The sequence below is a fragment of the Asterias rubens genome, chromosome 2, assembly GCF_902459465.1.
Source record: "Asterias rubens chromosome 2, eAstRub1.3, whole genome shotgun sequence".
NCBI lineage: Eukaryota > Metazoa > Echinodermata > Asteroidea > Forcipulatida > Asteriidae > Asterias > Asterias rubens.
Window position 1 is genome coordinate 19,310,549 of NC_047063.1, and position 20,188 is coordinate 19,330,736.

At 38.6% G+C, this 20,188-nt stretch overlaps 2 protein-coding genes across 7 annotated transcripts in view; one reads left to right on the forward strand and one right to left on the reverse strand.

The window, feature by feature from the left end:
• Positions 1-12,535, forward strand: part of LOC117306757 (SRSF protein kinase 3-like) — a 54,463-nt gene extending 41,928 nt beyond the window's left edge. For 4 of the 6 annotated variants that reach the window (XM_033791245.1, XM_033791248.1, XM_033791249.1 and 1 more), the window contains exons 7-16: positions 766-928; positions 1,892-2,044; positions 2,467-2,757; positions 3,683-4,030; positions 4,670-4,969; positions 6,046-6,122; positions 7,352-7,459; positions 7,998-8,067; positions 9,809-9,901; positions 10,844-12,535. In XM_033791245.1, the coding sequence (XP_033647136.1) occupies positions 766-928; positions 1,892-2,044; positions 2,467-2,757; positions 3,683-4,030; positions 4,670-4,969; positions 6,046-6,122; positions 7,352-7,459; positions 7,998-8,067; positions 9,809-9,901; positions 10,844-11,031 (1,791 nt within the window). In that variant the 3' untranslated portion in view covers positions 11,032-12,535. The remainder of the gene's footprint in view (positions 1-765; positions 929-1,891; positions 2,045-2,466; positions 2,758-3,682; positions 4,031-4,669; positions 4,970-6,045; positions 6,123-7,351; positions 7,460-7,997; positions 8,068-9,808; positions 9,902-10,843) is intronic. The other 2 variants (XM_033791247.1, XM_033791246.1) reach the window with 2 other exon arrangements.
• A 6,896-nt stretch (positions 12,536-19,431) lies between these two features.
• Positions 19,432-19,962, reverse strand: LOC117305283 (perlucin-like protein). Its single transcript, XM_033790129.1, has one exon. It carries the CDS (start codon positions 19,960-19,962, stop codon positions 19,432-19,434), a length of 531 nt encoding a protein of 176 aa, XP_033646020.1.
• Positions 19,963-20,188: the final 226 nt, after the last annotated feature.

Consider the following 20,188-nt stretch of genomic DNA (forward strand, 5'->3'; position numbering starts at 1 on the left):
GTGGGTTTTCCCGGGTTTTTTTTCAGACTCCGATGACCGATTGAGCCTAAATTTTCACAGGTTTTTAATTTGATATAGAAGTTGTGATACACGAAGTGTGGGCCTTGGACAATAGTGTTTACCGAAAGGGTCCAATGGCTTTAAGGTTTTTACAAGGTGCTGTGGCACATTCAGCGTCTAAGAAGCCGCTGTCAGAAACAACTGAGCAAACCCCTTTTATAAGCAACAAGCGTAACTAGGTTGTTTGTTTGAATGATCTTTCCCATCAAGGGAACTCGGCAAACTCCCACTAAGGGATATAAACACCAAGCTGGCAACAGCCAATCTCTCTCACAAACATTGGTTAAACGTCTATGATTATGAATCACACAAATCAAGAAATTGTGATTCATTAACTTGACGACAATATTTATTCTAGTCATTGTGAAATCGGCGTTTAGCTGGGGGATTCGAACCTACAACCTTGTGGTTGCAAGTCCTGCAGTCTAACCACTTGACCACGGTGACACAGGTTCTTGCATTCACATAGGACCTATGTACTACATGTGTACTACATGTATAGCAGCTCTGCGTAAAAGAACCTAGACTTGTTTTCGTGGAAGAGTAGGGGTTTTATACCTCTATGGTTGACTGCAAGCAGCCTTGTCTACTGGTTTTCCCAAGCTCCCACTTACAGCGTTTAAGTTTGCTTTTGATGCATTCTCGGTTTTCATTACCAGAATTTATTATTAATGTTGATAATAATAATATATCTATCTGTACCAGACTCTGGAAGGTCTAGATTACCTTCACACCAAATGCAACATCATCCACACTGATATTAAACCAGAGAACATCCTAATGTGTGTGGATGAAGATTACATCAAGAAACTCGCTCATGAGGCTAAGGATTGGGTGCAGGGGAACGCCAAACCTCCAGTGTCATCAGGTAGGTTAGACCTTCGCAGCTTTTGTTCATGTGCAATTTTTATGATATTTTTCAGGTAAAATAGTTCTGTACATGTTGTTGGTCTGCTAGGCTACCTAAGAGGCAAGTCTAACCTGCATGCAGCACTATAGGCTTGTGTTTGTATCCTACGATCGAGACTGTTTTTAGGAATAACAATTCTTACCCTCAGTTGCCCTGGTGTAAAGTAAGGCTTACATATAGCATTGATTAATAATAATAATAAACAACGCTTATAAAGCGCCTTACATCCATGACTGGACCCCAAGGCGCTGTACACATAAAAAATAGCTGCAAACAAGAGCAAAAAAAAAAACCACCAAAGAGCATAAAAGATTTCTAAAAATATAAACCACAAAATGGACCAGCCAATAGTTAAAACCACAAACCGCGAAATTTAAAAAGTTATGGAAAAGCACTACTATAAAAAGATTAGGTTCCTGATTATTCTGCTGCTACTTTACATAAGTGCTGAATCTTGTGTAAGCAGGGCCATGGAATAGGTACCAGACCGAGCCCCAACATTCCAGTCCATTGATTCTGTAGTTAACTAATCATGCTTTACATGGGGTCAATCACACGACCCTAGTTCCAGAGTTTGGATGGTTACAATATCGTTATGTCAAGTGAAAAAAACATTGGTTTTAAATAGCACCTTTAGCCGCAAGGGAAATTGTCAAACATTTTTCGACAGTGAGGAAAATTGTTCACAATGGCTCTAGTACAAACTTCATAATCAGTAATCTTTCAGACTAAAATTATAACAATCCCACGAATCCCACTCTAGTCAATTCTTTGTTCAACCCCAAAACTCATTTCAAAATTTACCCAGTCAGTTTCCCTTGTGGGTTAAAATTATAACAATGATGTTATTTATCCTTAACAATCCTGTTGGAACCGCAAAGTTATTATTATTATTTTTTTTTTGTGTTTTTTTTCTTACAGTGAGCACAGCTCCCATTGAGAAGAAACCAGAAAAGCTGACCAAAAACAAGAAGAGGAGGTTGAAGCTGAAACAGAAAAAGCAGATTGCCCTGCTGGAAAAACAAGAGCAACAGCTGATGGAACTAGAGAAGGAAAGGCATTCAAGATTATCAGGTACAATAATCGGGATTAGAATCCCATGGGATTAACCAAGTTAATCTTAGAAGTAAGTGTTGTGAGTAAATCGGGGCCCAATTTCATAGAGCTGCTGAAGCAGAAAATATTGCTTAACCAGTTTTAATATACTTTAACAAAAATTAGCAGGATACCAGTCACTATTTCGCTTACCAAAACTGGATAAGCAACCAAAGTACCATGTCATGCATACCGTTTATAACTGGATCTCTTCTTGGCAGGAATTTGCTTAGCAGTTCAATAAAATTTAGGGGTGGAAATTATTGATGGGAAACAGGTCTCAACCACTTGCAATGTAGCCTCGGTATTTTGAAAAAGTCTTCTTGGCCCACCATCATTATTTTTATGTACTTTTTTGAGCTTCTTGAGAAATGATTTCCTTTCAAAATTGTGTATCAAAGTCACACCAGAGAAAGACCAACCAAATTCCATGGAAACAGAAGGTCAGCACATCGGGGGCAGCAGCAGCAGCAGTGGCGGTAGCACCAACGGGAACCAGACGCCGCTCAGCGAGACAGCCACCACACCAGGTAGTGAGTTTGCAACCACCCCGAGCAGCGAGTACGCTACGACACCGGGCAGCGAGGCAGCCCCAGTGATGGAGGGGACAGAGACGGCCATGCAGGGTGTACAGGAGGAGCAAGGGAAGAATGAGAGACTTGGGGATGTGGACTCCACACACAGCCAAGAAGGTGGGTTGGATATTAAAACTTAATTAAAGGCAGTGGACACTATTGGTAATTACTCAAAATAATTATTAGCATAAAACCTTACTTGGTGACGAGTAATGGGGAGAGGTTGATAGTATAAAACATTGTGAGAAACGGCTCCCTCTGAAGTGACATAGTTTTCGAGAGAAGTAATTTTCCACGAATTTGATTTTGAGACCTCAAGTTTAGAATTTGAGGTCTCGAAATCAACCATCTAAATGCACACAACTTTGTGTGACAAGGGTGTATTTTCTTTCATTATTATCTCGCACTTTCGACGACCAATTGAGCTCAAATTTTCACAGGTTTGTTATGTTATGCATATGTTGAAATACACCAAGTGAGAAGACTGGTCTTTGACAATTACCAATAGTGTACACAGCCTTTAACTTATAAAAAGGTCGTGGGTTCGAATCCCATCTGAGTAATATGCCTGTGTTTTTGTTTGCACAGAACTCTGGTAAGTACTGAGTATACAATGCTGACAAGCCATTGGTGGATATGTGTAAAAACCCAAATGAATATTCTTTATCCCTGATGCAAATTTAACATTCATTAATAAAATAGAGGAGTTTGGGGGCAGGCTTTTGAGCAGGCTTGGAAGCGATGTTTGAAGGACGTTTGGGGGGGGGGGAGGGTATTTGGAGGGAGTTGAGAGTGGGTTGGGAGGGGGAATGCAAGTGGGGCTTGGGAAGGGGCTTGCTTATCTCTTTTTAAGGGTAAGGGTTTATATTCTTTCCCCGGACAAGAAATTTTACAACTCAATTAAAATAATAACCTGTAAGATGTGTTTCTTAAAAAATTTAACATTTGTTTGAAACAAAATTGTGATTATGTTCAAATTCCAGTCTTGGGTTTTCCAATGTTCTATTGTAGTTAATGTTTCTATTGATCTTTTTGTTCAAAGCAGAAAACACAGAACCAACAACCAATGGCAACACACAAGAGACCAAAATCCTGATCAAGGACTCAGAGGACTCTCCGTCCCCAACGACAGAAACTCAAGAGGAGTGCGTCCAGAGATTAAAACAGCAGCCCCTGCCAGAGGTGGACCCCATGGGAGACGGACCCTGGCTGCGTCCCCCTCCAGAGAACTCCAATGAACTGTGTAATGGGTACGTCAATCAGGGTGGGGACTTGTGCGGAGAGGAGAAAGTGAACAGCGACGGAGAGGTCCAGGAGGAGAAGAGCGTGAGCTTACAGAATGGGAGTACGGAACATGGGAAGATGAATGGAGAAGACGCTGAAGACAAAGGTGAGGGCTATATTATGTTTGTCTTTGGTCGCAATTCGAAAGGTAGTGCTATACGAGCCAGTCTCCTAGGGATAATACCAATAACTAAATTATTAAGGACTTTGAAGGTGGTAACCCTGTTTTAGGATAGTTGTTGAATTTTTTGTCGATAACCCAAATCGGTTCAGTTTAACCCTCACCTTGAAGTGGCTGTCCGGCCTTGTGATATGTGGCAATCTCTCATAACAAATAACAACGAAAGTAAAAAACTTGTAAACTGTTACTGGTCTTAATTAAGTATTACTCTTTAAAAAAAAGAGAGAGAATATTTTCTATAATCTATTAAGTGCAGGTATTTTCTTTGTTTAACCTAAAATTATTTTAAAGGTACCGAGTTTGCCTCGTGGTTTTGTACTTGATATTTGAAATGAATAGTCATACCCCTTAAGGTTACTCCTCTGCTGCCACTTCCTAGGTTGTATCGTAAACAAAGATATTAGATATTGACACAATAGGGAGACCACCAACATTAAGGCTAGATGGCTCAGTTGGGAGAGCGCTAGCTAGCTAATCCATTTAGAATAAGGCTGGTTAAAAACAATCTTAAAACATAAAACTACTGGGATTCCAACAAGTTTTCATGAATTGGTCTTGATTTAGCAGATGATCTCGTGAAGGACAGAAGTCCAGAGAAGTCAGCACAGGAGGAGAACAAACTCGTGGAGGATTCTACGGGGAAAGAGAAAGAGGTGGAGCTGACCAGCCTGGAGGAGGAGAAGATGAGGCAGAGTGTAGTACAGAAGGAGACGGTGGATGGAGAAGTGGAGGCGGAGGTGGAGCAAGGTGGAGGAGGAGCGGAGAGAGAAGGAGCGGAGGGAGAAGGATGTGAGGGGGACTCAACAGGGTTAACACAAGGGGTTAATCTGGAGGGGGCTAATGAGGTCAACAATGAAACAAAAGGTAAGAGAAGGTTTTCGCAAAACTATTTGTAGAAAAATTATGGCGGTGACACTGCAACATTGTTAGCATGAGATTGACATTAAAACGCAAAGGTGTTTTTACATGTTTTATTATGGTCTGGGTATTATGGTCATACTTTTGTCAGATTGACGGGGGTTGCTGTTGAACATAAAGAGGACCATAAGCACTGGTTCACAAATGTGTCAACAACATGTGTCAAAAAGTTGATTTCGGGAAGACAGCGAAGATAGTTTTTTTTAAAGATCCTCTCTGTATGGCAAAGGTCTTGATTGCTTAAACCATTTCCTTCTTACAGGTGAAATTAGTTGACTGCACACATACCTCCTCCTTCTTACCATAAGCAACTTTAGTCGGCAAAGCTTACACACAAAAAGCATTGAAGACTGACCTATTTTGTTAAAAAGTTGTAGTTTTGCCCAAGCGTACTGTTATTGGAAAGAGCAAAGATCAGATCTTTTTAAGGTGGTTAAATAAAATAGGGTTTCTCTAAAAGTTGATTGGAAAGAGCGGAAACGTCAAAAACCTACCAATGTAAACCAACTCAGTAACAAGAGTGTTACAGTTCTAGTGTAGCTCGCTCCTTCTCTGAAAACGCGCTTTGTTGAACCTTGTTTTAATCAAAATCACTATGGCAGGTGTGCACCCAACGTATGGAATAGACTGCCTCAGTACATTTCAAATGCACCCTCTTTTTTTGTCCTTTAAGCACGCTTTAAAGATGCATTATTTTCGTCAAGTCTTTAGGTAATAATGTTTTGTTTTGTGATTCGTGAATTCTCTAACTTAACTGAGTCTTATTGACTTTTATCGTGTATTTTATCGTCGATAACTATTGATGTACCAATGTTTTTAAGAGGTTGTTAATGTATTTTAATCTAGATCTTTGTTTTAATTGATTACCAGTATTTGTAATAAATCTTTTAAGTGCGTTGAGATTATTTGTTGATGTAATGTACTATATAAGAATTAAATATTGTTATTATTATTATTATTATTTTAAATAGGCGTTGACTATTCAGGGACTCATGGTTTCATTAATTTGTTTCTTTCCACAGGTGCTCAAGATATATTAGGTATTAACGGTGGTGAACTAAGAGTGAAGCTTGCTGATTTGGGAAATGCTTGTTGGACGGTGAGTGCAAAGAACACCGACAATTATAATACCTGGGCCCAAGGAGTGCTTCGGAATTTACTGCTAAGCTTAGCAAGATATCAGTCACAAAATGATAAAGATGATGTTTGGTATTTCGATATTGTATACCTTATAATGGGAAGCATAATTTTGTTGTACTTCTGAGAACACATCTGAGATACAAGCCTCTTGTTCAAGGGAAGGGACACTTATGGTAATTGTCAAAGACCAGTCATCTCACTTGGTGTATCCCATCATGTGCATAAAATAACAAGCCTGTGAAAATTTGGGCTCAATCGGTCATCGAAGTTACGAGAAAATGATGAAAGAAAAAACACCCTTGTTGGACGAATTTGTGTGTTTTCAGATATAAATAAAAGACTTCTAGCTAGAAGTCTTTTATTATTTTGGTAAGAAATTACCTCTTTCTCAAAAACTACATTACTCCAGAGGGAGTCGTTTCCCACAATAGTTTATACTACCAACAGCTCTCCAATGCTTGTTACCAAGTCAGTTTTTAAGTTAATACTTGTTTTAAGTAGTTACCAAACGTGTACCGTCCCTTTATAAATAAGTTTCCTTGCAAGAGATGTGTTTGCAATTTTTAGACTATATTTCCCTCTGCCTGACCATAGTCAGCAGAGAGCAAAAGGAACCAAGTTTTTTTTAACTACGCCAGCCTACAGTATGATATCATGTGGTGAATGAGTCTAAATAATACAAGGTCAACCCTTCATCCTACTGTCAGACCACTCAGTATTTTCCACTAAATTGGAACAATTTGAACAGTTGAGCCGCCGTCAAATTCCATGCATCTGAATGGGTGCGCATGTTTGTTGAACTCCTGAAGAAAATGTGGTAATGAGAAGGATAGTTAATGACAAGTTATGTGCTTTCTCCAGAGCAATTTGATCGAAACAGCGAGTTGAAACCAACGGTTCTTTACAGAACCACCCCAATTAGTTTTCCCTTACATTGTACATGTACAAATGGTATGGAAATAAACCTGAAACCTGAAACCTGAACTCATTCATTATTATTATTATTATTATTATTATTATTATTATTATTATTATTATTATTATTATTATTATTATTATTATTATTATTATTATTATTATTTAGAGATAGTCATTACTTGGTGTTACCGCAAACCTTTCTATGTGGTATTCCTACCATGCAAAGTTTTCAATCCTACTTAATGTGATGTTATTTCTTGATGTTAACAGAACCATCACTTTACTGAGGACATTCAAACGAGGCAATATCGAGCTCTAGAAGTAATCATCGGAGCTAGTTATGATACGCCTAGTGATATATGGAGCACTGCTTGCATGGTAAGCCACTAACTATAGATTCTGTTCCCAGTAAGTTTAGAGTTTCGGCACAGTTGAAGTATGGGAGAGGAAGTCTCTATTGGTAGTTTGGAGAGGAAATGTGTGAAATTTGTCTGATGAGCAGGGTAGGTTTTCGGGGTTGGGAGGTTTGTGCAGAGAGTGTGTGTGGGGAGGTTATGCAAAAATGTTGGGGAGGGGGTTGGTCGGGTGCTAAGGTTATAGAGGGAGGCTGTGTTGGGAGGTTGTGTGGGAAGTTGTTTTCTGAGTTGGTGGGGGAGGTTGTGTGGGGAGGTTCTCGGGGAAGGTTTTGTTGGAAGTTGTGTGGTAGGTTACATGCATATTGTTGGGCGGATTTGTCAATGCAGGGTTGATATACACTTTTTACAGGGTTGTTGAAATAGATGTATCATGAAGGTAAACTCAATCAAGGAATGGCAGTTTATCACCAGATTCAGCGAAAGGTCCTTAGAATAACAAGGATATACAATGAGGATACCATACCTTTTTTTGATTCAACATTTCTGTCATTGTACATCAGGCATTTGAGTTGGCATGTGGTGACTACCTGTTTGAACCACATTCTGGTGAAACCTACAGCAGGGATGAGGGTAAGTCAATAGGAATACTTTTGGGACACTAGGTAGCAGCAGACGTAAGGCCGAATCGCACTGCAGTGATAACCAAATCGATAACGATCGCGACGCAAAGAGAACACATTATATTGGTTGACATTATATTGATTGGTTTTCGTTATCGCTGCAGTATGACTTGGCCTTTACTGGCTAAATACGCTGTTCTTAGAAAGTGTGTAAAGAATTATATATTATTCATAGAAATAGAACCCGGAGAACGTTGAACTCGACTCCCCGTGTGTTCCGTCTGGGCGCGTGTTATGGCACCACGTGACACGCTTGTATGGCAAATTGATCGCACTTAGCGTTCTCTGGGCTCTATTTCTATGATATAATAGCAGAGCTGCCATGAAGCAGAAACAGCTTGAGTGCAGTGCACTTAACAACTTGGAACACCAGCTGTGGTGTTTTTTTGTTGATCAGCAGAGTGTGTGTTTGAGACCTGGTCTTAACACTTGTGCCCTTTTGAGCAAGCCATTTAACCCTTATTGCTTAGGTACTCCCTCAACCTTTGATGGTACTTTGATTGGAAAATGAATAGGAGATATAGGAAAACGCAAGATGGTGGCATCATCATGGCTGTTATTATTGTAATGTCTTAATTGCAAATTTGCCCTGCAATTTGAAGTAGTGTAGGTGCACCCATGTTTGTATAAAAATCATGGTGTGTTACACATTGACTAGAGCTCCAACTTGCACTACATTATGACTTAGTATCTCAGAAGCACTGCTTTTTGTCGAGAACAGATTGTGAAGTGGCTGTCTCCTGTGACACTGTGTGTTTATTTATCACTTAATACATCAGAGTGGAAGGATTTTGAGTTACAGTTATTTGGTTTCAGGTGTGTGCCATTGGCTTATTGTGCCTGTTGTATTGACTTGTTCTTTCTGAATTTGTGTGTTGTTCTCTTTTTTTAATGTGCCTACTTAAAGGCAGTGGACACTATTGGTAATTATTCAAAATAATTATTAGCATAAAACCTTACTTGGTGACGAGTAATGGGGAGAGGTTGGCGGTATAAAACATTGTGAGAAACGGCTCCCTCTGAAGTGACATAGTTTTCGAGAAAGAAACAATTTTCCACGAATTAGATTTTGAGACCTCAGATTAAGAATTTGAGGTCTCAAAATCAACCATCTAAATGCACACAACTTCGTGTGACAAGGGTGTTTTTTCTCTCATTATCTCGCAACTTCAATGACCAATTGAGCTCAAATTTTCACAGGTTTGTTGTTTTATGCATATGTTGAGTTACACCAAGTGAGACGACTGGTCTTTGACAATTACCAATAGTGTCCAGTGTTTTTAAAGATTATTTTCTTGTGCAATTTTCTACGTTTTTGTTTTGTTTTAAGCTCATTGTTATTTACCCCTTGTGATTGCTTTCTTAAATTTAAACACTATTGTTGTAAATTTACTTGCCATTCGGCTCATGCTGTGATTTGTAAATTTGGATAATAAACCATAATAAACCATTGACTAATGAATGAACGAACGAATGAATGAATGAATGAATGAAGGGATGAATAAATAATAGCAACAATACAAAGCTTCAAATCTTACCTACATGTAAAATAGTTACTTACAACAATACAATTTTAAGAATTAAGCGATGAATGAATTTAAGTGATGTATGTTATTTTTAAGCTTTGCTGTTTTATGGCATTATAGAAGAGGTTTTAATTATTTTTGTCTTTGAACTATCCTGCCCTACAGATCACATAGCCCATGTCAGTGAGCTCCTGGGAACTATACCCAAACACATAGCCCTAGGTGGGAAGTTCTCCAGGGAATTCTTCAACAGGAAAGGTGAGATGCTCATTTTCCTCCGGGGAATTATCACCATTGATTTCCATTGCAGTTCTGAGATTGGCAAACTTGTTGAAATTATAGTCGGATCAGGTTCCGTTGCATGGTGTAAAGTTACAGAAGCCCTTTTCCTGGCAAAGATGTTTCAAACCTTTAGTTTAAAGGATGTGTGTACTTTTTGTAAGACAAAACACAGTGTCCACAGATTTACATTATACTTACACCGTTTGAAGATAATGATAGTAGAAAGCGTACCTTAAAATATTAGTTGCTGAGGTGCTGTAGTTTTTGAGAATTGAGTAAAACAATGTCATGAAAATACGTTTTTACATACTAAAATAATTTTCGTCTTATGATCACTGAGACGAAATTTATGTTCATGACACTGTTTTAGTCATTTTTCAAAAACTACAGCTGCTCAGCAAGTAATATTTTCAGGGAAGCTTTCTACTATCATTATCTTCAAACGGTGTAAGTTTAGTGTAAATCTGTAGACATTGTGTTTTGTTGTTCTACAAAAAGTATATTGACCCTTTAAAGGTATTATACAGGATTGGTAGAGCTGACAAATTAGTTGTTGACAGTGTTCATGGTTTGTGTGATCAACAATATACATGAAATGACAAACCTGTAAACAAATTTGGGCTTAATCTTTTGTCCGAGTCGGGAGACTATAGTGAAAAACCATACACATTTCTCAGCATGTAAACACATTGTCTTTAATTTTGGTTGTAACAACTGAAATCAGCTGTTGCATTTTTATGGGTTTTCAGACAGAGTTTTCTTGAATATGAATTTATTTCATAGCAAAATTAACATTAATTGCAAAATTAACATCTATTAATTCCTTTTTTAAAATGATTAAGTGTTGATGCAGATAAAACAGGCTGAAATAGGAATGAATCTGAAATAAGAAATGCCTTCAACTTGTCTTGATTTTAGGCGAGCTTCGTCACATCACCAAACTGAAGCCATGGGGTCTCTTCTATGTCCTGACTGAGAAGTACGACTGGTCTCACCAAGAGGCCCAAGACTTTGCGTCCTTCTTGGAGCCCATGCTAGAGTTTGATCCCAGTAAGCGGGCCACGGCTGCCATGTGCCTCAAACATCCGTGGTTGAAGCAGTCGTGACGACGGGTCACGACGACGTGCAACCATGCGCGTAGCGAAATCGCAACTTGGGCCGGTGTGTGTACAGAATGAGACGAAAGGTCTTAATGTTCTTCCTTCTTAAAACTTGCAAACAGGGCCCCATTCCATGGAGCTGGAAAATCACTAAAGAGAAGCTAAGCACAACAAAATTATGCTTACCAAAATAAGGTTACCAGCCAAAATACCATGTCGCATGTATTGTCTGCGACTGGTATTCGGCTCCTTTAATACTTAGCAGAAATTTTGAAGCAATATTTTCTGCTGAAGCAGCTTTATGAAATGGGGATAATTTCATAAAGCTGTAGAAAATAATGTTTAGCAATTTTTTATTTTTGCTTAGCAGAAAGTAGCAGGGAGTCATTCTCAAATCCCATTGGTTTTTTGACTGGTACATGTAACACATTTCTGCAATCTTCGGTGCTTGGCAGCTTTATGGAATTTGGCCCTCATTTATTTAACTAAAAAAAAAGTACTATAGGATGATTGTAAATGGCTGGTTACATACATTGTTTAAATTTTAAATCATTGACCAATTCTATGCTTACCAGAGGAGTAGCCCAAATTTGTGTCTATAAGTTTGTTTTAGGCGCAAATAGAGCTATATTTTGCAGGGAAAATACACTTTTGAATGACATTTTCTCAACGTGTCATGAGAATTTTATTGCTTTTAAACCGGTAATATATTTATAATTACGAACCGTGATGTTGTGATTACAGTAAATTATGTTTATGATATGGAGTCCACGGCATAAAAGGCCGACCATAATTTTCGTGGGGGCAACCCTGGGGGATAGAGTAGAGTGAAAAGGGCTTAAATCCCTTCAACTATGAGTCTTATACATGTACACACATATTCAGATTAGGCAGCAGGCACTATTTTGCTGTAGCCAGAATTGACAGCTGTGGCTGTTGCTATGGGCCTCCTATGCTTTTTGCAATGTACATGTGACAGCCAAGCCGTAGACAGTACATGTATTTTGAACATGGCCTAAGCCCCTAACCCTTCGCTAAGGGACCAGTTCATAGATGTACTAAAGAACGAAGGTTAGCTAAGCACAAATCAAGGTGCTTACCATAAAAATGGTTGCAATAAAAAAAACCACCATGTCATAATGTACTGTTTGCAACCGCTTTATCTGCTTATTTTTGGTTGCGGGTACAAGCATGTGTAAGTCTCTTTTAGTAGGAGTGTTGGCTCTTAAAACAGCTGGTGTGGTCTTGACGCTTCGAACAAGGTACTCTGCTCATCTTTAGGTAAAATGTTTAATCACTATTGAAATTGCATGGGCCCAGTTGTCCACCTGAACACTATGAATGTATTCATTACAAAGTTTCATAGTTTTTTATTTACCAAGTGCTGGAATAATGATGTCAGACTTAAATTGCATAAGTAACTTTATTTATATTAAGTGTTAAAGGCAGTGGACACTATTGGTTATTACTCAAAATAATTATTAGCATAAAACCTTACTTAGTAATGAGTAATGGGGAAAGGTTGCATTGTGAGAAACGGCTCCCTCTGAAGTGAGAAAGAAGTTATCTTCCACGAATTTGCTTTTGAGACCTCGGAATTCGAAATTGAGGTCGCGAAGTCAAGCATCTGAAAGCACACAACTTTGTGTGACAAGGGTGTTTTTTTCTTTCATTTTTATCTCACAACTTTGACGACCAATTGAGCTCAAATTTCCACAGATTTGTTAGTTTATGCATATGTTGAGATACACCAAGTGAGAAGACTGGTCTTTGACAATTACCAAAGGTGTCCAGTGTCTTTAATTTGCCATGTTTGTCACTTGAGTACATACATGTATCATACCTCATACATATTGATGAATTACAGCTTGTTTCATCTTGCATTTCTCACTAAGACAACCTTTAAATAATTAGTTTGTTAACATGACCGCTAGCTAGTCACTTATTTAAACAGTTCCTAGATATTTACTTGAATGTTGTCAGCCCAGAACCAACATAATATCAACCCCATGTTCAATGTCAGTGTGAACAAAGTTGCAAGAGTCAAACTGGCCTGTTTGTCACCAGGCATGCTAGGTGGTCAAGTGGTAAGACATGTACTCTGGAATAGGGGTTTGTGTGGGTTCGATTCCCACCCGAGTATTTTGCCTGTGGATTTTTTTCCTGCAGCAATGAGTATTCAGGGCCAAATTTCATTGTGCTCCTATCTCAAAGTTCTGCGTTTGTGATAACCATTCTTTACTTACAAGGCAAGCAAAGTTTCTGCGCTTGCTGTACAAGCAAAGAATGTTTAGTAACATGCAGTATGCATGTTACTAAGCAGAAATTCCCTGACAACCTGTAAAACACGCTTGATTTAAGAACGGAATTCCCCGCTTCTCTTAGCGCTGATTCTTTGCTGATTGTATGCACGGCCATGACATTCGGCCCAGTGCTTATTATCACACGTCAACCGAAATCAAAGACCAAGTCTTAGGTAATTTTTTCGTAATCTGTATGAAAATTGTCTTCAACATTTCAATAATTTGTACGTAATCCTTAAAGTGAAGCAATAATTTTAGAAATTTGAATCAGACGAAAACGCTTCAGGCTGTTGGTTATTTTTTCCTTCTACATGCAATTCTCCTTGTAATGTATATAGGTATATTTATTAACAGCAAAAGTTTTAGTGTTTGCTGTCCTGTAAATTTCAACGATATTCCACACTGGTGTTGTACATCAAAAATACTGTACATTTTTTCTCAATTTTTGATATTTGATAGTTAGAAGTATTGTTAAATTGTGTGTTTATAACTATTATTAGAAAAAAAGACCCAATGTCTGTAGTGACAATAAAACCCACAGTCAAATAAAAATATAATTCATCAGATATTTCCGAGATATATTTATACTACGTTTCTCTGTCATTTAAAAGTAACAATATTTAATTGGTATTCAAATTCAAATATTGCATCTGTAATCTGAGTCATACGGTGTGCAGATTTGTGAGAAATCAATCAGTAAAGTGTTTTTATTGTTAAATGAGTTGACATGGATGTAGCTGTTTCAAACTTCTAAACAATCAAAATGACCTAGACCCAATATCATAGAGCTGCTTAAGGGCAGTCTTTGTATTTACTGCTTTGCTCGGTTCCCATAGCTCTGCTAATCAACCATAAGTACACTAAAAGGCATGCAAACCTTCTGGTGCTTAACTTTTTGCAAATGAATGATGTAACGAAGTAAATTCATTATGAACACACAATCTGGTAACATGCACATTTTCACACTACGAGGCTCTTGAGACATGGGACCAGTGTAGCAAGCTGCCAAATTTGCTTGCTACCATTATGCAGCGCTATGAAGATACTAAGGTTAGTATCAATGTAAAAATTAGGGTTTGGACCGTAGCGGAGTCCCACATGTTTATGACAAGGTAACAGACTTTCCGCATCTTATGTCTGCTCACTGCTTTTCACCCCACAGCATTTTTGTCCATGTGGCTGTCTCTCTTACACCATGGAGGTAGTTACACTTACATTTTTACTTGGGTGCTGTGTTGTCATTTACCTTTTGAGAAAGGCTCTGCTTGGGTCAAACTTTTTGCAAATGTATTGACTTCTATAAGGCAAAGTAAAGTCAAAATAATTTACGGGCAAATATCCAGTTCACAGAGAATAATTTTCTATAAAATTATGCTAACAAGAATAAGGTTACCAGCCAAAATATCATTCCACTTCTGTAACATGTGACTGGTATCCTGCTCAGTTTTGCTTAGCACCACTTGCTGCTAAATCAGTTGTATGAAAACTGTTCAGGGCACAATTTTGTTGATCTTCTTAAGAAGAAAATAGTGCTCAACAGTTTTCATCTGAGCAAAAATTATACAGGAAACCAGTTAAAAAATGGTATGTGTATGCACAATAGCCCAAGTGGATGTCCAGCGTCCACAGGATTATGTGTGAAATGCCGAGCCCAAAACAACACCGGCCCAACCATCATGGTTTGAAGCAATGTGGAACACATCTATAAAACATGGCACAGTTACATGTTATCAAGCAGAATGTCATCTATTTTGGCCACTTTACTGTTTTTTTTTTAAATGCACAAAGATTCTCAAGATGCAATGCTGTGTTTTTGCTTAACTATTTTGTTGTGTTTTAACAGCGCTATAAAAACTATGTAATAGCGTTCATCTTGGCAGCTTTGCTTTTTAATTGCACATAGTTTCCCAAGATGCTTTGAAGTGTTTTTTCTTGGCTATGTGTTTTTGCTTGAACAGCTCATTAAACAGCTCCTTATATAGCTGTATGAAATTGAGATCAGGGGTAAGAGTTTAAGTAGAGAAGACATGGGCAGTCCTGTCCGATCTATTAAGATTTTTTCTTTCTTTTTCTGATGCTTTTTGAAAACTGACAAAGTTGTATTCCTAAAATAAGAAGCACATGTGACTACAAACAACAATTTTGTGTACGGCTTATTTATTGCTAGCCTATGTCATACACTAAATAGTTTACATCTCTGACTATGAGCTAGTCTCAAGTCAAGGCACTCGCACATATCTACACCATCGCGACCTTGTCTTTTTTCATGTTGGCGGTAGTCGGTCCATGTGTGATGTATACATTCTGGTTTACGCAAGTGCCTTGACTGAAGGCTAATTATTAATTTGCATCACAAGAACGAATTACCTTAAAGGGGCTGGCTCATAGCGTTTTCTCACAAAAATTCAGTGCATCAATTGAAAGGTTTGACCTCATTGCAATGACCTTTTGCAATGATCACTGCAATTAGCTTTTTCATTTTTTTTCTCAGAAGTGGGAATATTTGCCTATTGTACCCTGTAAAGCACACAAACCTAAGTGCAAAAGTGCAGGATTTGATGCTCATCTGAGCCATGATCATTTGTTTTCTCAGAAGTGGGAATATTTGCCTATTGTACCCTGTAAAGCACACAAACCTAAGTGCAAAAGTGCAGGATTTGATGCTCATCTGAGCCATGATATTGTGCACCTGAGACTGATTTCATAGAGATGCTTAAGCACCCCAAAAAAGAAGAAGTCAAAAACAACACAATTATGCTCACCAGAAAAGGGAAACTGATTGTACCCTGTAAAGCACACAAACCTAAGTGCAAAAGTGCAGGATTTGATGCTCATCTGAGCCATGATATTGTGCACCTGAGACTGATTTCATAGAGATGCTTAAGCACCCCAAAAAAGAAGAAGTCAAAAACAACACAATTATGCTCACCAGAAAAGGGAAACTTAGCCAAAATACAATGTCGCATGTACAGTGTGTGACTGGTATCCTGCGAAAGCACCAAATTTGTAAGCAAAATTGTCTGCTTAAGCAGCTCTACTGAATTTTGCCCTTGTTGCAGTGTCACCGGAGTGTGGGTTTGAATCCTGGTTCTGACACTTAACTACAATTGCTTCTCACCACCTAGGAGTAAATGGGTATGTGCGAGTAGTGTAGAGATGATTGATATGAATTGTAAGCAACCTGTGCTACCAATCAGCTGCTGGTGCTGCATACTCCTAAGGAGTTGAGATGGTTTTATAGGGGTGCATTCACAGGGGTAAATATAAGCGTCCTGAGAAATATCATGGCTCAGATGAGCATCGGATTCTGCATTTCAGCACTTAGGTTTGTTAGCGATACAGGGTAAGGAGTTGAGATGGTTTATAGGAGATGTATTTACAGAGGGGTAAATATAATATTACTGTATGTTATTAGCATCATCAGCATCTTATTCATGGATTTATGCCCTTAAAAAATCTGTTTTTGTTCTTAATAGGCAATACTTTTCAACAAGTTATCAACATGTTATAAATAGAACAAAATCAGAGTTGAAAACAATTTGTTTTTTTCTTTGGAATCCTTTGTCGTCAAAAGGAACTTTGGACTAAAGTTATGTCACCCAAGGGTACCCTGAATGAGTACCTCCTTTGAAATTCGCAATGGGAGAGGATGGCATTCGATTGGTATACCCCAATTGGAGTTAGACGAGTCTTTAATACGCCCCCCCCCCCCGTAAAATATCTCTTAATGATATGTTTGTTTTTTTTGTAAATCAGCTGGCTTGAGATTTTTTCTCAGTAATTTGGATATGCAACAAATAAATTACACTGTAATGAATGTGAACTACATTTTTTGTAATAATATGCAGAAAATGATGATAATATTATAGATGACAGTACTTGAATGACGTATTATAAAGAGCGCCCTCTTTGGCGGTCAGTTCTGTTCTGTATATGAAAACTTAATTAATATGAACAATGTTGATGTTGAGAATTTAAATGCAAATAAACCATAACGTCACCATAGTAGTTATAATCATTGCGTCGTGTTTGTTTGACCTTAAATTTAACCTTTTGTATTATTGTTATTATTAATTTTATTTATTACACTAAACAATACAAAACAAATCAGTTACAAAAGTACCCCAAAAAAAAGAACTAGCTAGCTGTCGTATGATGTATATTACTTCTGGAAATATTGTCGGTTACTAACATGTGAGAAACAAAACCACAAAAGTTCATGATGTTTTTACTTGAATAGCATAATAAACAAAAACTGAGGCTGATGACTATAATTTCCTTATTGAAAAGGATTCTGCCATGCCCTTTTCTTTCTTGTCACAAATAAGTTTAAATACATTTCCCACGAACCCTCAATTTAGTTGTTCTCTCTGTGGCTCTAGCCGAACATGAACTTTCACCTATAGTTTGTATGTACGCGCATGTGTACCTTGAATATCTGACGTCACACTTTGAGGTTCGAGACATTGAGCGCCTGCATGGTTGGATCATGCCAGATGTACATTATCTATCTAGTGAACTAAAGGCAGTGGACACTATTTTGTAATTACTCAAAAATTATTTGACCATAAAAACTTACTTGATAACATGCAATGGAGAGCTGTTGATAGTATAACACATTGTGAGAAACGGCTCCCTCTGACGTAAGGTAGTTTTCGAGGAAGTAATTTTCCACGAATTTGATTCGAGACCTCAGAATGGGAGACTTTCTGGGACGATAGAGGGCAGCAGACTTACCGGGTAAATCCATTGTTCTCAGAATTATGCGCATGTTCAGAACTACGTAAACAATGGAAATTTACCCGGTATGTCTGCTGCCACCTAGCGTTGGAAAGTCTCCTATTAGATTTGGAGGTCACGAAATCAAGCATCTGAACGCACATAACTTCGTGTGAAAAGTGTTGTTTTCTTCCGTCATTACGACCTACTGGGCTCAAATCTTCAGGTTTGTTATGTTATGCAAATTTGAGATACACCTAGTGGTAAACAGACTGGTCGTTGACTACCAACAGTGTCCAGCAATGTGTGTTAGATCAGTGCCTTGCTTTCAGCCTAAACTGATGAGAGTTCATTTTATTCCATGTCGTCCACAACCTGCTTTTATCACAACGACAGTGCCACCTTTTGTTTTTCAATAGAAAGAACGTGAGAAGGCCAATTTCGTTTTTAAATTGTGGGCGATACCCAACAATGAACGTAAAGACTATGGACCTAGGGCATATTTTGTTTTGTCTAAAACCATAATTATGGCTTATGGTTAAAGACAATGGACACTAGTGGTAATTGTCAAATACCAGTCTTCCCACTTGGTGTATCTAAACATATGTATAAAATAACAAACCTGTGAAAATTTGAGTTCAATTGGTCGTCGAAGTTGCAAGATATGAATGAAACAAAACCACCCTTGTCACACCAAGTTGTGTGCTTTCAGATGCTTCATTTCGAGACCTCGAATTCTAAACTTGAGGTCTCGAAATCAAATTCGTGGAAAATTACTTCTTTCTCGAAAACTACGTCACTTCAGAGGGAGCTGTTTCTCACAATGTTTTATATTATCAACCTCTCCCCATTACTTGTTACCAAGTAAGGTCTTATGCTGCTGATTATTTTGAGTAATTACCAATAGTGTCCACTGCCTTTAAGTTAACCTTCCTAATTCGTAAGTTCCAACCCAGCATTCATTCAATGATGACATGACGGTATACAATGAAACTTTAATGGTTTGTTGTTTACTGAATGGAGAGGAAGGTTACTGCAGGTTGCGCCTAACACCAAAACTGTATATTAAAAACCTGATCAATAGTCATCAACGAAAAGATTATTCGATAAAGCAATCCGTACTCAATTGATCATGTAGTCAATTCGAGTGTTTCTCCTTCTGTACGATAATTTGTCTTTTGTCAGTTGTTGAAATAAAACAGGTATTTGTCAGCATCCTCACCAGTGACGTCATTGGACTGCAGATAATGCTTCCCGCTGCTCCCGACGCTCGTTGATGAATGAGCGACATCGAGGCTCATCCCGGCACGCTGAGAGCCGCACACGACCACGCCCTTGACCGGTAACTTCTTGGTGACGTGACCGGTCAGGCAGTGGGATGGGATCATGCGAAGCGGCCGTTGGTGTCTGCTTGCAGGCAGTACAGTAGTGGGTTGGTTGGTGCGACGGCAGGGCGCTGACAGACTACATAGCACATCCCGTCACATTGTCCGTCATACCAACTGCCATTGCGAGGAAGAATCATCTGCGCACAATCTTCATCCGGGTCACGGCTATTGGGCTCTCCTGGATACCAGTTGAAGAAACTACATTCTTCGCCTCCCTCTCCAAGCTGCACCCACTTGCCTTCTTCCTCCCTATCAGTGCAGCCAACCCACACCTTACCTTTTAGGCCTACGACTTTATTAACCATCTCAAAGATGAACTGATTATCTGTAAATGACGTAGGAACCGCCAAGCGGCCGCTCATATCGGTACAGGTTTTGACCGCGTCATCAAAGGTCATTTTCTCCATCACTGACTTGTAGCATGACTCGCCAAGTAATACCCACTCAGAGGGGCAGATCAAACCTTCATTGCAGCTCGATACCACGAAATAAAAGGCAACTGCGAACAGAAGAACTAAGGTCTTCATGATTGACTTCAAAATTAATGCGAACAAGAAGTGCAAGCCTCTGTTTGCGATAAATCGACTATTGCTAGGCTCGCTAAAAAACTCAAACTTGCTTGACCAACGCTTTGCTTGACACTATGGTACCATCAGGTAATAGTGGAATAAGAATAAGCATCCAACCCTTTCAAGCTCTGCGTCATGTTGCTATGGAGATCTTATTCTGTTCTTCATAAGGACTTCTTTTGAT